The 16,064-nt window shown below is 47.2% G+C and overlaps 6 protein-coding genes across 6 annotated transcripts; 3 read left to right on the forward strand and 3 right to left on the reverse strand.

Moving 5' to 3' along the window:
* Positions 1–371: 371 nt before the first annotated feature.
* On the forward strand, positions 372–2,089 carry M431DRAFT_10840 (hypothetical protein; the record flags this gene model as incomplete). The annotated part of the gene is made up of 2 exons (XM_024911677.1): positions 372–454; positions 505–2,089. The coding sequence occupies 2 exons, from the start codon at positions 372–374 to the stop codon at positions 2,087–2,089; spliced, it is 1,668 nt and encodes a 555-aa protein (XP_024768056.1).
* A 25-nt stretch (positions 2,090–2,114) lies between these two features.
* Positions 2,115–3,335, reverse strand: M431DRAFT_10841 (hypothetical protein; the record flags this gene model as incomplete). The annotated part of the gene is made up of 4 exons (XM_024911678.1): positions 2,115–2,398; positions 2,459–2,839; positions 2,901–3,195; positions 3,267–3,335. 4 exons carry the CDS (start codon positions 3,333–3,335, stop codon positions 2,115–2,117), a joined length of 1,029 nt encoding a protein of 342 aa, XP_024768057.1.
* Positions 3,336–3,807: 472 nt separating this feature from the next.
* On the forward strand, positions 3,808–5,576 carry M431DRAFT_10842 (hypothetical protein; the record flags this gene model as incomplete). The annotated part of the gene is made up of 6 exons (XM_024911679.1): positions 3,808–3,913; positions 3,962–4,089; positions 4,155–4,353; positions 4,402–5,176; positions 5,237–5,368; positions 5,447–5,576. The coding sequence occupies 6 exons, from the start codon at positions 3,808–3,810 to the stop codon at positions 5,574–5,576; spliced, it is 1,470 nt and encodes a 489-aa protein (XP_024768058.1).
* A 352-nt stretch (positions 5,577–5,928) lies between these two features.
* M431DRAFT_100008 (hypothetical protein) lies at positions 5,929–7,030 on the reverse strand (the record flags this gene model as incomplete). Its single annotated transcript, XM_024911153.1, has 2 exons — positions 5,929–6,245; positions 6,298–7,030. 2 exons carry the CDS (start codon positions 7,028–7,030, stop codon positions 5,929–5,931), a joined length of 1,050 nt encoding a protein of 349 aa, XP_024768059.1.
* A 3,857-nt stretch (positions 7,031–10,887) lies between these two features.
* M431DRAFT_546750 (hypothetical protein) lies at positions 10,888–13,604 on the forward strand (the record flags this gene model as incomplete). Its single annotated transcript, XM_024921228.1, has 1 exon — positions 10,888–13,604. One exon carries the CDS (start codon positions 10,888–10,890, stop codon positions 13,597–13,599), a length of 2,712 nt encoding a protein of 903 aa, XP_024768060.1. The 3' UTR covers positions 13,600–13,604.
* A 426-nt stretch (positions 13,605–14,030) lies between these two features.
* M431DRAFT_128101 (hypothetical protein) lies at positions 14,031–15,824 on the reverse strand. The gene is made up of 4 exons (XM_024912358.1): positions 15,712–15,824; positions 15,506–15,616; positions 15,258–15,436; positions 14,031–15,197 (listed from the first exon to the last, which is right to left on the reverse strand). The coding sequence occupies exons 1-4, from the start codon at positions 15,817–15,819 to the stop codon at positions 14,075–14,077; spliced, it is 1,521 nt and encodes a 506-aa protein (XP_024768061.1). The 5' UTR covers positions 15,820–15,824; the 3' UTR covers positions 14,031–14,074.
* Between the last annotated feature and the right edge of the window lie 240 nt (positions 15,825–16,064).

A 16,064-nucleotide genomic window follows, 5' to 3' on the forward strand; every position in this document is an offset into this window, starting at 1 on the left:
TTGCGGGGATAGTGTGATTCGACACGGATCCCCCGCAATTCCCCCAGAGTTGGATGCATAATCACGATCTCATCAGAGAACATGCACGTCCAAACGCCGGCATACCCCAACGTACCCCGACATCCATCTTGTGCCTGCTGGAAGGCTGTAGTTCAATCTTCGGTCAGTACTGAATAGAAATGGAACAAAGCAAAAGCCCGGCTACGGCCACGACGACGGCCAAGGCAGCAATGCCGAAGGCTTGTGACGCGTGCCGTCGTCGGAAACTCAAGGTACCACCCGCATTATTCCACACCCCCTTTAGACACAGCCGTTAATGGACTTGATAGTGTCCGAGGCGGCAAGGGTCACCCTCCGAATCACCATCAGATATGAGGTGTCTTCGCTGCCAGCGGACAGATATCCGCTGTACATACAATGACGAATTCGGAAGAAAAGGACCCAGAACTGGAAGGTGTGTTATCTCGTGAACTACAAGGTTAAATTTTCTTCTAACAGCTGTAGGCGACTCGAGGCTATTCGGGCCAGTCAAGCGTTGGAAGCAAATTCCAGTGCAGTGAATGCTACTCCAGGCAATGGTGCTAGTCAACCACACGATTTGATACCAAATGATTCTTTTTCGGAACAATCGCCTGTCCAATTTGATCTCTCCTCCTTTGGTGAAGATGATTCTGCATCGTCTATCGGTCACTTAGACGGTCATGGCGGAGCGGATTCCACAGCTTCCAACCTTGACACCATTCAACAACCATGGGAACGATTGGCTCTCGGGACATCCGCAGACATACTTAATCCAGTATTGGAAGAACAGAATGTGGTTCATTTCAGTCATGATCAGCTCTCTGTTGCCGCTATCGAAAGCACCGATGGAGTTGCCTTTTCATGGCAAGATATTGTCGCCGAATTGGCTTTGTTTTGCCTCAAGTGCTACCAACGCCATCCAATCATCAATTTGGAAACTGTGCTCAACAGGATTGAACGGGGGGACCACGTTTCGGATCCCACCTTTCGCACAATGCTGCTCTCAATATTTCTCGTCAACGAGGCCAGTCAGTTTCGACACTATCCCGACCGCAGCCCAGCGCGGTTAGACCTTCTTTCAAGAGCGACAGAGAAATCACGGGCCAATTCACCCTACTACCATTTTGCCGACTCCCCGTCTTTAGATACCGTCATCTCTTCACTCTTCCTTTTCATAGCATACAGCGTTCGAGATAAGCACAATCGCGCTTTCCTTTATCTAACAGAAGCCATCGGGCTCATGGATCTTGTCAAATACCCATGCGACCGGATAGAGGTAGTTCAATACCACCGTATTGAGTGTTTGCTGTTCGTTACCGAAGCGGCATCTAACTCGATATACGGCGCCCGGGGAAAGAGAAGAATCGCCAGGAACCCCTCTAGCCCTCCCCCGAAAGAAATGCTGGATAGATGGTATATCTCCGAACACAAGCAAAAGCAGCTTCCCCCACTGCTATCTACTCTGCCCTATGAATCGTTAGACAAACGAGCCGCTGAGCTTCTGTACGCTATGACTCGACTTCATAGCGCTCTTGATACAGTTGGCGTCTCCAGTGTTGAGTTTCAAGACCATATCTTGGCCACCTTGAGTAATGAGGATGACCATAAGCCTTCATGTTTGATCCAAACTGCAGACGTGGCCATCACCAGACAATGGAAACTGGCTACCCACTGGTGGCATGCATTATCGGAAAATGGGTACTCTTCCGAGAGGAAAGAAAATGCGCGCTACATAATACAAATCATTGGCATGACTGCAGTTCAACGCACCAAGTTCCTTCATCCCGGAGCTTGTCGAATAGTGGGCCACGGTAAACTGGCTGCGCTTGCGGATACCATGTTTAAGATTTCATCCGCCCTCGACATATTACAATGTTGTTCTTCACTGATACGCGACATGATTCACATTGTTTCCAAAGCAGATTGCGAGGGGTCATTTGCACCTGGACTTAGTCTTGTCGCAATCTGTATTGAAGAGGTGCCGCGGCCGGTCACATCTGCCCATGAACTAGAATACGATGGTCGAGCATTTGGAAATACTGATGTAGAACTATTTCCTGGCAACTAAACTAATATTGACTCTGTTGTTCTATCTAAATTGTCTTCAGTGCGTAGTCCAACGCACGGACTTGGTTTCTGAAGAATTGCCTTGCTGCTAGTGCTGTGGTTGGAAATGTGATCCCATGAGGAACCCCCGGGACAATCTCCAGTTGGGTATCTATACCTGCATTTCTCAGATGCAGGGCGTATGCTATACCCTCATCTCGAAGTCCATCTCGGCCGGCCACCGTGATATGACATGGCGGATGATTAGTTGGAACTTCAGTCTTAAGCACCGAGGCGTATCCGTGCGCGAATTCGACACCTGCATAGTTGTCTGTGATCATGTATTAGACACATTATTGAATAAGAAGACATTTTCCGTTGCTCGACTTACCCCATACTGCTCTGAGGACCGCTAATTGTCCAACGACGTCCTTGTCTATGCGGCCTGATGATCTTGAAGCTTTTAAAACCTCAGGATACAAATCAGGGTGGCATGTAACAGGAACAACCAAGTTAACATGGCGGATTCTAGAAACATTATGTTCCTTTGCATCCCGAAGTGCCACAGCTGCAGCAAGATTACCACCAGCCGAACATCCCCAAAGGCCGATTCTATCCGGATTGATGTTATACTTCGCCGCATTATCTATTGCCCACTGCACTGCTTGATAGCAGTCGTTGAGAGGAATTGGAAATTTATTCTCAGGAGCGAGACGATAATCGACATTAATTACCACTGCACGCAACTCAGATGCGAAGAATTCCGCAGTTCCTGTGATAGATATTACATTAGGTATGCGTCCAAGATCGAGGGGTATTTTGATGTGTCGAACCTTCGTCCACTTCTGGGAATCCATGAACCCAACCACCCCCGTGATACATGATTAAAGCTGGCCTTGGGCTCGAGTCTTTAACTTCCGGATCGTAAACTCGAACTGCGAATTGATTTCCATCCTCATATGTGACCGGAACAGTCTGGATGTGTATCTTGGAGATAGCCCGGGATCTTGCTTCAACAGGAGGAGTCTTCGGCCAAGTAATGTACTCTTCAGTGAGCCACTTGCGCATCTCTACATGATCAGCTGGATGGATAGATGCGATTCTTGATGGAGGCAACTTGAACAATTCCTTGTGATTCGCGTCGGATTAGCGCATGTCAATAGCACATTGGGGTAAATATGAAGGGCTTGTGACCCCACCTGCATATAATTCATGTCCGCATCCTCAATAATGTTTTGGGAAACATCTGACCCGTTGGTGTGTTCCATTTTCGCATGTATGAATGATGAAATGCTAACAATTTACAATATGCAAAGAATTTCGCTCAGATATCGTGAGAAATGATGGACGACTGTGTTTGCACGGCCTGGAATCATATACTATGCAGCTGAGCTGTGCCACTATTCCCCAGTTGGTCTAGAACGGCTGATGGGCACATCTCGGTCGCTTGCTCGGTCGCTTGCTCGGTACATGTATTTTCAAGATCGTGGAGAAAGCCTACATTTTTTCCAGAGCCCCTGTATCGCCCGGAGACAAGGAGGCCCGTATTCGCCTCCGTGGCACTGGGTAGATCCATTCCAGCATGTCCTGAGATCCCAGAGTAGCTTTTGATCGACCAATGCGAATTACATATAATACAGCTGTAACAAGCCGCCTGTTCCTCAAACGAAATCTCTTCTTCTCATCTACCGATACTCATCGATAGAAAAGAGTGCCGCCACTCTTGTCAATTCTACCGCCATGGACACAAAACAAAATGAGGAGTCTTCTCACGAAGAAGTTATTGACCATACCCAAGCGCTTCCCACGGACCAAAAATGGTGGAATTGGAGGGTTCTCATGAATTGTAAGAACCAAACTGCTCAGTGTTGTCAACCAACTAACAAAATTATAGTGACTATCGTCGGTTTCGCCCTTGGCCTTTACGGTTACGATAATGCCTTTACTTCGCCATTGGTCTCCCTACCACTCTTCGTGAACAAATATCAAGGTCTAGGATTCGATGGACTTCCTGTGTTCACGGTATCTATACCATTCACCGTCTCCATCTCCTTTACTTTATAGTCACTGACATATTGGTTGGAAAGGCACGTAACCTTGATTTGGTCATCACTGTTCCAATTGTAGGCGCCGCGCTTGGAGCCTTCTCCGCCATTCCCATTCAAAATTATCTCGGGAGGAAAGGTGGCTTTCTCGTGGCATATGCAACCATGTGCATACCGGGCTCAATTTTGCAACTCTTCGCTCCAAATCTAGGAGCTCTAGTTGTAGGCAGATTTTGGAACTGTTAGTTTCCCTCTGTCAAGTACTGAGCAGAATCTAACATGAGTATAGACTTTGGAATCAGTATTCTCACAAATATCGCCCCTATCTATCTCTCTGAACTGGTACCGGCCAATGTCCGAGCTCGAGCAGTGGGATTTGCTATTGCTGGGAGTGGTGCAGTCTCAGTCATCGCCACGGTGGTAGTGTGGGGATCAGCCAAGATTTTGGACAGAAGACAGTATATTATCCCACTTGCAATCCAGGCAGCGCTACCTGTTCTGCTGTTGGCCTTGTCATTTCTCCTCATGGAGTCACCCATTTGGCTGCTCGGCAAAGGTCGAACAGATGAAGCTAAAGCAAGTCTTACTGCTCTACGCGGCGGTAATTCTTTTCTTGTAGAAGCCGAGTTATCGATTGCTACCGTCGCACTGCGATCAACAAGCGAAAAGAAAACCGCCTTCAAGTTTTGGGAGATTCTGAACTTAGCCAACTTGGAGCGAACAATGTCCTCTGCTGCGCTGCTCTGCCTTTCACAGGTTGGTGGTCAGATCTTGGTTGGAACATACTCAACCGTCATCTTAGTCCACAGTGGCGTCTCGGATCCGTTCAAGATTACCATCATCATCTTCTTGATGCAATTTGTCGGCACACTTCTTGGGCCTTTTCTGCTTGATAGGTTTGGCAGACGAACCGTTGCGCTCCCAGGCTACGTCCTCCTCTTTCTTCTTGATCTTGCAGCTGGCATCATTGCATGTGTTGGGCTCAAAACTCGACCTGAGCAGCTGGCCCTTGCGGCTCTCTGCATCATATTCGCCTTTGTTAACTCAATCAGTTTTCAATCGATGTAATCTTTCATCCGTCAGGCATTGCTACCGTTTCCATTGAGCTAACTTTGAAAACACAGAATTTACGTTCTCCCGACCGAAATACCTACCGCTCATCTCCGAGAGCCTTCTATGACATGGACCTTATTCTGGTCATATGTGACTGCAATTATCACCACATTTGCTATACCACAGTTGACTAGTGCAGATGCGTATGTTTTGCCGTTCATATCTCCTCATGCTCTCGAGTACAATGGCTAATAGATGCATCTTTTATGTGCGGTGTAAAGCGGAAACTTAGGAGCCAAGGCTTTCTTAGTATTTGGGGGGTTTATGCTTATCACTATTGTGTGGAGCTACTTCTACTTGTACGTCCCCTTTGCCGTTTTTATCCCCGAATTCGTGTTTCAGGGAAAGTAAAAGGAAAGCGACTGATTCACCTTTGTTGTTTAGGCCAGAGACTGCGAAGCGAACACTTGCTGAGATTGATAAACTATATGAAAGGAAGGTGCCTAAGCGCCATTGGGCAAGCTACAAAATAGAGATGACTGAATCGGAAGCCAAGTCAGCTTCGCAAAACGCAGGCGTAACTGATTGACTTCAATAACTCTTAATATGGTATTATTGTTGGATTTTCTGTCTTATAAAACATAGTCTATACCATTATTTTGAATTCACAAAAAGGCTATAAGCTATGCTTTTCAGAATCATCAAGGATATCGATTTGCAATAAACTAGTTGAGATAACTAATTCATCTCAAAGCTGCTATAATTAGCTACGGGGGTACCACTTAAGGTAAACATCCACAGCCTGGGCTACCGAATCACGAGGGGTTGTCCATCCATCTTGGTTGCCCCATTTTTTCAAAAGAGCTAAAGCTGGGGTCTGGTCGGTTGTGATGCTCAACTTAACTTTGCCTGTGAAGTCATCAACCCACTTCTCATTTGGATATAAGTCTCTAAAAATGGCAAGAAAATCGTCCCAATGAATGTTGTTACCCCAAGCCTGGATGCGTTCCCCCTTGGTTTCGGGATCCAGTGCGGCAGCAACATGGAGCAGCGCAGTATCCTTAACATCTACCACCCAATCTGAAGTCGATGAGTTAGCAATGCAGATTGGATATAAATAAAGGGAAAATACGATACTTACTCGCAGGCATGCCGATTATTCGCTCGAGAGAACCATCGTATAGGTACTTGAGCCAAGAAGACCCTTTGTCAGTGTTGAATTTGTTAAGTGGTTCACCAATGATCCCGGAGGGAGCTACGACGTTAAGAGTAAAGTGAGGCTTTTTATCCTTGACAAAGTCCCACGCTGCTTTCTCGGCAATAGCTTTGCTTGCCATGTATACAACGGGACCTCGGCTAGGCTCGTAAGGAGGCGGAGCCCAAGCAAGCTCGACGGCCATATCATTCCAGGAATCTCGAGTGACATTTGTGTTATTTCCCAGTGCTGGGGCAGTAGATGCCACCAGCGAGCTGGTATAAACAAACTCTTTGACGGAAGGTTCTTTGATTGCGGCTTCAAGAAGAGAGGTAACGCCTTTGACGGTTTGGGGAATGACGGTATTGGGGTCAGGAGAGAAGCTCATAACCGAGGCGACATGCTGGATGATCTGAACGCCTTTAACAGCCTCCTCAAAGGCATTATCTGCTTCAAGATCCGCAGTCACTACCTCAAAGTCGCCGCTCTGTGCATAAGTCTTGAAAAGGTCGTTGACGAGCCAGGGATACAACGATACATCGCGGACTGTGCCTCTAACCTTATAGCCATGCTCTAGGAATTGCTTCGCGACATGAGTTCCTACAAAGCCGTTGACGCCAGTAACGAGGACCCAGGAGCCTTTAGGGACGGTGACTTTGGACGAAGACATGCTGGATAGATGAAATTCGTGGTAGTTAATCAGTATAATTAATCTTTGGAGTATGAGAAGGAATGTATTGATGGTTTGCGAATGGCTTTCTAGAATAAGGGGATGGGTTTCAAGCTGTCTTATATATCTCTGAGGGAGACATCTTCTCTCGAACTTGAATGAATACTAAGTGACTTGGAACTCGTAACTCAAGCCATGGAAGACACACGAGATGAAGATGCAATAGCGGATGGCGTATGATTACGCTTTCAACATTCTTTTTCCTGACAAATCCTAATTAATAATGTACGCTGCGTGAGTATAATCTTTACGGCAGTTGTATACTCTAGCATGGAGTAGAGGCAGCAGATTTCTCTGTTTTTTGTGCAATAAATGCCAAACAGCCTGTCAAACTCAAGACCGATTGATGACTAAAGGATAGGATGCTCCTTAAACTACTTCACCAGTCAGAGCCCTCGGAGTTAAGGCTACCCTACGGACCAATGAAGTTATCGCAACATACTCAGGTCGTTGATTACATTTTCCTAATTTGGATTTAAGAGCAGCCTTATGTTGGCTGGAATGCGGATTTACGGGAATCGATGTCTCATAATGTCAATTGCTATCTATGCTCTATCCCCATACCCTGACGGATTGGGAAAGCGCAAGGCTTGGCTTTCTCCTAACCTTCGACCCACATCATTCATGCTTAGCTGAGGCTGTCAAGGCAGCAGATTGATACGAAAGCAAAGCTTGCGGTGCTTAGAAATCAGCAAAAGACTTCAAATTGCAATGCTTACTTTAAATACCAATTTTCTCACTCTTGTTTATATATTGATAGCAGCAGCGCGGCTTTTTTTATTGTCTCTTGAAGTTTGGTTGGAACCGAGACAGTCTACGTATATACGTCAGCAGCAGCATTTGAACAGACTGCCACTCTTTGTTCCTACAAGTATGTCTATAAGGGCACACCTTGAAAGATACCAGCAGGAATACTGTTCATGGCTCTAGTAGCTATCGTCTTCGGGCTGAAAAGATTATATCTGTCACGATGTTCGTTTCTTCCTTGAGTATGTCTCTCTAGGCGGCCAACGAACTCGATGCAGTTATGCCAAATTCGTATCTGCTTCGTATCTCCTTGTGTTTCTTGTTTCGTTCCAATGCGATCGCTATGATATTTGGCCCTCTATTGGGTAGGGTCTCGGAAGATGCCGTTCTCGTGCGTTTCACGCCTCATTGTGTTGTGGTATCTAGGGTCATATGAAAGTTCAGATGCCTAATTATTGACCGGATATTAATATCTGGGTGACAGTGGGAATGTGCCTGCTTTGCAACTGTGAGAAGTCATTGTCGGTATCTTTTGATAGGCTGAAACGTATTAGTACAGCGTCGTTGCCCTGTGATAGAGTTATCAGAACCATCGCCAAGTCTGTCATCCCTCTGCAACTCTCGATCTGAAAAGGCAACAGAACTACGGCGGCTAACAGAAGGCAACGGGGAAGATTGAGGAGAGCTTACTTGATCTGATCAGCGAAATCATTCGCAGAGATTATGCTAGATGTTTCGTCAACTGTTAGCGTACCAATGATACTATTCAGACGGCACATCTGACTGGCCGCAAACATGTACCCCTTGCTAGGATGAGTAGAAAGACTTTTTGAATATATCTCTCTGGCATGAGTATTGCTGTTCGAGCTTTAAGATGTTTTTAGGGGGCGACTCAACCCAACGTGAAGTGTTGGGATCAAGTTGTTGGGCCATCTTTGAATTCAGCGAATGTTTGAGCCATATGTAGATGATTAGATGCCATAGAAAGAAACAAAACAAACGGCAGGTGGCAGCAGACACACATTATTAACAACCTCTGCTAGAATTGGACCTTCGGTAAGCAAGAATGGATATATAGGCTGTCCCAGTGAGGGGTTATCACGGCCTAGTCCCCCGTAACGTGCCAATGCCTTCTAAGCTACTGACTTTTTTCATTATTAACTGCTACAATGTGTATTATTGACCTAATCTTATGGCCTGTTGCCCTAATAGTATACGGGCCATCCAATGGCCTTTTACTATTCAAATAGGGGAACATCGGTATACGTCCATTTACGAAGACACCATTTGCTTCCCAAACGATATCGAGCAGTCACTCGTCTTCCGCCTCTTCAGTGGCTTGATGGGAGTGGAGTTGGTAGTCTTAGACGCCTGCATCACTCTAGCTTTGCCTTGCTACCGCAAGTCAGCCCCGTCGATTGTTTTGCTTGACAGAGAAGACTTCTCTTTCTGCCTTTCTTTTCTCAGTAACCAGTTGCAGGGCTAATTTTGGTTATATTTTTCAAGAATGTACTCGTAGGACGTTGTGCAGCTGTAGCGAACAACATTCTTACGCGAATGAGGGGGCTGTTCATTACCACACACAATTAGGGGCACAATTCATTGCGACATGATGTAAAATATTTGCATCAAATACTCCAATCACCGTCATTATCACCACTGAGCGAATTACACTCAGTGACGCCAATGAAGACACTATTGGCTGTATTGAAGATCTCTGCTGCTCTCGAGGTTCCGGACCAGTCTATCCAATTGACCCATCGGTTACGTCTGCCCAGAAGGAAAAAAAAACACAACTACGGCGTATTGTACTCTGACTCGCAACAAGGCGAAGCACGGCAATACTTTGCCCAGCCCCTCGCTAGTGCAGAGCTGCTCCAAAGCTTGGTAAAGCTTGGTAAAGCTTGACTGAACTGCTTCTTTGTATGACTACTCTGTATTTGGCTACTTAGCTCTCTAGGCCCACTTGTCAGACAGCGATGCGTTCCAGATCGGCCTAAGAATCGACCAGGAATAGTTTAGGAACGACGGACCGGACCCCTTTGTGGGGTGAGGTTCATCTTTAGCTCAATAAGAATCGATAGATGGCGGCTGAAATACCAACCATCAATGGGCTATCAATTGATCTTGGCACTATTCTCTCGATAGCCTTAAAATTACTCTCTCGATAGCCTCATGCAGGGTTTCTCGACCCATTTCGGGGCAACGCGTCAGTCTCTTGCACCGCGACTCAGGGAATGGCCGCTAGCAATCTCTTCTAGAGTATGCCTCGTCTTGCATCGATACTGAATCTTCGTTTCCCGGTATCCACTGAATAAAACTCATCTTAGTAAATAAGCTATCCGCTTGAGAATCACATAGTACGAGTATTAAATGCTAAGCATTGGTAGGCGCTCCTCAACATCTTTAGAGTTACATACATCCCGTCACTTGTTGGCATGGCCTCCTACGCCACAAAGACACAAGACCTCGAAGGAACAGCTACCAGTGATATCATGCCCACCTCGGTTAACACTGGAGGTAGAAAGTCTCTAGCTCGCCACTCTGTTCTTTCCAAGATTGCATTTCCCACTTTACCGTCATACTAAACAGAGAGCTATTATACGCCGCATGAGGTGATGTTCGCGTGCCTGAACTGACAAAGCTACACGTACTAGAAGGCAATAGTGGGAAAATTTCAGCTCAGCCACCGTTCTCCATCACCAACGGATATGCCCGCTTAAGGGCACGGGTTCCTGGTTTAAGATAGATTCCCGGGCCATTGATGCTTCTCATTGGTCAGGACGAGACAATGCAGCGTCAATGCCGAATCTTCAGGTCCGTCGTGGCCGTGGGCCAAAAGACAATAGCTTGGCCGCGATGGACCGGTCTAGATACTCTCAGATATCGATTGCGCAGAAGATGAGGCTCAGGCATCACACAATGGAGGCGAGCATGCGGCCATAAATACGTGCTGCCCGTTAAGCTGTGTACTATCTTCTCTCTGCACCTCCTCTTCATCCGTCTTTGTTTAGCATCTTGGCCATCGGACTCCATCCGCATAAGCCAAAATGTGGTACCAAAATGCGCTGCTCCAGGTGCTCCCGCTGGTGGCTGTCGTCGGCGCCTCACCTGTCCAGAAGGTTCCCGCCGACTGCTTCACTAGAGGATGGACCAACAATCATCTGCTTTCTTCAATGATGGCGCCGGCCTATTCGCAGTCAGCCCAGCAGATCTGCAGCGTCGTTTTGCTCAAGACGAAGACCGTGGACGTTACCCCGACGTCTACTTCGCACGTCACTGTCGTCAAGACGGACTACACGACAACCTCTTACGTTGACGCCTATGTCACCTCAACTGATGTAGTCTCGTCTACCACTACATCCACACCCAAGCCAACCACCATTGACGTTCCCAACATTGTCGCTACGAGGACTCTGACTAAAACTCACACTGCTGTGAACCATGTCGTCGATACCGTCACCGTCACCACCTCAACTGATGTTATTGATGTTACCTACTCCACAAAGATCGTTGATCTGACTGTGTCTACCGATACTGTCTTTACAGCCACTGTCATCGACACAGCTTACACCACAGATGCTACTCGTGTGGCCACTGTTACCACCTCAACGGCTACTGACCTTAAGACAGTGGCTACGGCAGTTATGACAGATGTTGTCGCTACTGAGGTTGATACTATTAAGCAGACTACTACTGTCATTGACTCAACCTCTTGGAAACCTGTCACTGTCTACACATCCACAGCTACCGTGTCAGACGCTGTTAGCACTTACACCTCCCTGGTTGTGACATCCATTGATGATGTCACCAAGTACACTGGCACCAGTGTTATTCCCACAACTGTGGAAACCGATGTTATCACCACTACCACCACAACTGGTTACACCACAGACTACACTGGTGTTAGCACCATTGTTACAGTCATTGGAACAAACACTTTTACCACTACCGTCCAGACTAACACGGAGACTGTTTACACTGGCACCAGTGTTGTGCTCACAGCTGTTGAGACCGACGCAGTGACTCTTACTACCAGCACCGGCTATGCTACTGTTTATACCGGTACTGATGTTGTTGTCAAGCCTGTTGAGACTGATATTGCCACTGTCACTACTGGCACCGATGTTGTCACTGTCACCTCCATGTACACCAGCTTGGAGACGATTACTACCTTGGAGACTATTGACGCGCCTACCCCCGTTTACACGCCTGTCACGTCCACCATGACGGTCTTTGACAAGCGATCTCACAAGCGGAACTTGGAGGCCGTTTGGGTTGAGCAGTATGGTATGGCCGCAGTGAAGAACGCTTGCGGCTGCGTTATTGCTCCCGCCCCTACCACCACTGTGACCAAGGTTGAGCCTACCGTTACCGTGACTCAGACTGTGTCCAAGACGGTTGATGCAGTGAAGACCCTTACTACCCACCTGACTACTCATGTCACCTCCACGGCCGTTCTGACCAAGACGGGCAAGCAAGTCACCAAGTACAAGGCCATCCCTGTCACTTTCACCACCACCGTTGTTGTCAGCGCTACTTCTACCGCCACCTCTCTCACTACTGTTGGTGCCGACAGGACTATCGTGGAGTCCATTGTTGCCACCAACACCGTGGACGTAGATGCCACCAACTTCCGGGTCTTGACTAAGACCGCCGTGCTTGATAAGACGGCCACTATTATCGCCGGTGTTGTTGCTACAACTGAAGTCGATGTTACCGCCACTGCTACCTATGATGCAACTGTCACTAAGAGCGTTACAGACATTGATGTTGTGTCTACTGAAGTTGTCAAGACCACGGAGGTTGACCTTGTCGCTACCGCTGTTGTCACCTACGTTGCCACTGTCACAGATGGTGTTGTCAGCACAGTTACTGAGCTCAAGGAGTTCTACACCACTGTGCCAGTTACTGCCACAACCATCGACAGAGTCGCTGTTGTCTCGGTTGATTACGAGGAGTCTTACACGACTGTCCCTACCATCGCAACTGCTACCGATGATGTTATTGCTACCGCCACTGTGTTGAAGGAATCTTTCAAGACGGTCCCTACCACAGTCACAACCACCAAGGATGTCGACATTACTAAGACTGCCTGGCTCGAGGCTACCACCACCGTTGCCACCACCGTTACATCAACATTGGATGTTGAGGCGCACAAGACTACCGTTGATGTCATCACCACTGTTGTGCCCAAGACTACTGTCACAACCTTCACCACTCACAACACACCCACCACTGTCACAACCACCGTTTTGCAGACAGCTACCTGCACCGCAAAGCCGGTTGCGAACGGTCGTTTTGACACCGGCGCAATTTCTCCCTGGACTCCCCTGGGCAGCTCGGTCGGCGCTGTTGTGTCCGGCGGATCCACCCTTGAGAAGCCCAAGTCCAAGTACTCCTTCCAGTGCACATCGTTCAACAAGAACAACAACTGTGGTGTTCAGCAGACTCTCACCACCTGCGCTGGAGTGACCTACTCTTGCCAGTATGACTACTTCTTCAGCACCGCCGACACCTCCAACGGCGTCTACCCTGCTGTGGCTGTCTATGTCAACCCCAAGACCAATGCTAGCCCCGTGTCTGCATCCGCCGTTACCATCTTCAATGCTAACAAGTGGCTGCATGGATCTGCCTTCACATTCACTGGTACCGGAAAGGATGTGATTGAGTTCCAGGCCACGACGCCCACCAAGAACACCAACTCGTTTGCACTCGATAGCATCGTTTGCACTGCTGTGCAGCCTACCGAGAAGCTGTAATTGACGGGTGAGATTGGGTTTTCATAGGAGACTTGATGCCGCAGTTTGTAGCATCAGTGTCGGAAAATATTTTCTTCCCATGGCATAAATATATGTATTCAAGCACATTCACTCTTTTTAATAATTTGGACTTGTTTTGAACTAGAAAACAAAGCGACTTGAGGCTCCCTAGAGTGCTGAGGATGCTTCAGCACTTGAAATGAGTCCTCTACATAGACATAGCATAGTACCCTCCGTAAATAGGGAGCGGCGTCACCTTAGCGCAGTCAATCGAATTTTTTCCTTTTTCTCACTTTTTGGGAATCCTTTGTTTTGTACACATTTTTACCAAGTGACTCAACTAGCGACTGTAATTCTCCATGTTTGGAACAGCTTCGTCTTCTACATCGAGTGTCATTGCGGCTGATTGCATTGACAGGTAAAATTTAACTGCCAGTTTACACATTTAGATTGACCGGGAAAGTTTTATTTGCATTCATGATAGTTTCTCAGCCTTAGAAACCTTAAGCATAAGCTTATGGCCAACAGGTGCAATATTAAAACGATCCTCCAGTTCCATGTCTGCCTCAGTCATTTCCTCTCCAAGCCGCAGCTCCAGGTTTCGGAATACAGAGGAAACAGCTATGTAAAGCTCATCCCATGCCAAGTTCAATCCAATGCAAGCCCTCCTACCCAAACTGAATGGGGTTAATGCCGATTCCATATCCGCATGAGGGTTAAGCCAACGCTCGGGATTGAACAACTCTGGGTCCGGGAAAACTGCTGGATCGCGATGGTGAACGAAATTCTGCATGTTGACAACCGTTCCAACGGGGAGGTCGATATCATGGACTTTCATCGGTTCCTTAAGAACTCGAGGCAGCGAGGAGATGATGGTGGGATATAACCTAAATGTCTCCTTTATGACTGCGTTGAGGTACGGCAATTTCCGTAATTCTGATACACTCTCTCCACCATCTTCCAGCTCAGCACGAAGATGCGTCTGGATGGTTTCATAGCCGGGGCGTGATAAGGCGTACAGGAGATAGGTTAGCGTGGTGGACGTTGTACCACTGCCGGCAAACATGATTCCCATTGCCTCCTCAACAAATTCTTCATGGTTTAGTTTTCTACCAAGAAAGCCGTCCACAGATGAGAGATATGGAGAAATTAAATAGCCTTCGTCTTTGTCTGGGAGCTGTAGAAACTCACGTAGGAGCGCCCGACTTTTTTGCTCCCACTGGCGTCGGCGTTGATACGACTCGCCGACGAAAGGAATCTTATGGGCAAAGCCTGTGGGCCGCAGCCAAGGTAAAAGTCCATCAAGAATGAATGTGAAGGCACTGCCGTCCATAGCCTCAAGCAGTTCAGTGAGATCTGTAGTGTCCTCGAACGGGAAGTCCTTTCCGAATCCTGCCTTGCAGACCACTTCGAGGCTGAATAGGCCACACATGAGAAACGCATTCACGGTGCCTGTAGTTGCTGAAGATGAAATTTCGAGAAGACGTCTTGCGAGATTATCCGCCTTTGATCTAATCATTGGTTCTAGCCGAGTCATGGACTGGAGCGAATAGGGTGAAGCTGAAATTTTCCGACGGGCCGCATGTTCTTCCTTGTTTCTATTCAAAGCGAGATGAGTTTTAAATACAGAATCGTGCTTGATTTAGTCTGTAACTCACGTCATGGCGAATATGTTATGTTGGTCAACGAATACAATTGGAAGATAAAATGTCGGTTCTTTAGACGAAGCTTTGTTGCTGGAGTATATGGCTCGGTAATATCTCCAATCACTGATTGATACCTCGTTTGGGCCGATACGCACTAAAGGCCCATAGTCTTTATGTAACTGTAGCAATTTCTGTAATTATCTTGAAAGATTAGTCTTATTCTGAGGTTATTCAACTTAGTATTGCTGTATGCAGCTTGCCTGTGCTCGCTGCCACTTGAAAGTAGCAATAGTGATGGTCCATGGAAATAAGGCAGCGTTTTTGGGCCCTGGTACATCTCGAAGAGGGCTCACTAGAAGTCTTTGGACAACCTGACAGAGGAATGTGTAAGGATACGCGTTATTCAACACTATACCAGCTATAGATATATGATCGTTCCTTTCTTAATGGTAGACTTCGTACTGACCTTCAGAAATAAAGGACACCCCAATACAGCCACCGCTAAGAACACGTATAGCCTGAAGGTTGCACCCGATGCTATGGAAGCGAGAGCTACCTGATAACCCTCTTCCATTGTCATGATTGTGTTATTTGATAAGACGGAAGGAAGTGAATGTGAAGCGCAATGGCCCTGAAATCTCACTGTTATGGCCTCGTTGTATATGTTGGTGCCAAAGGGAGAGCTATAAGTAGGCTAGATGTCTATACCTTTCATTACACACTTTACCTAGAGAGCTACGTATACGGAGGTATGTTCCGTCCTATACAATATACGCTAGGGGGCGTATCGGCATATCCGCCACCTCAACAATGACATCT

This window comes from Trichoderma harzianum, assembly GCF_003025095.1.
Source record: "Trichoderma harzianum CBS 226.95 unplaced genomic scaffold M431scaffold_25, whole genome shotgun sequence".
NCBI lineage: Eukaryota > Fungi > Ascomycota > Sordariomycetes > Hypocreales > Hypocreaceae > Trichoderma > Trichoderma harzianum.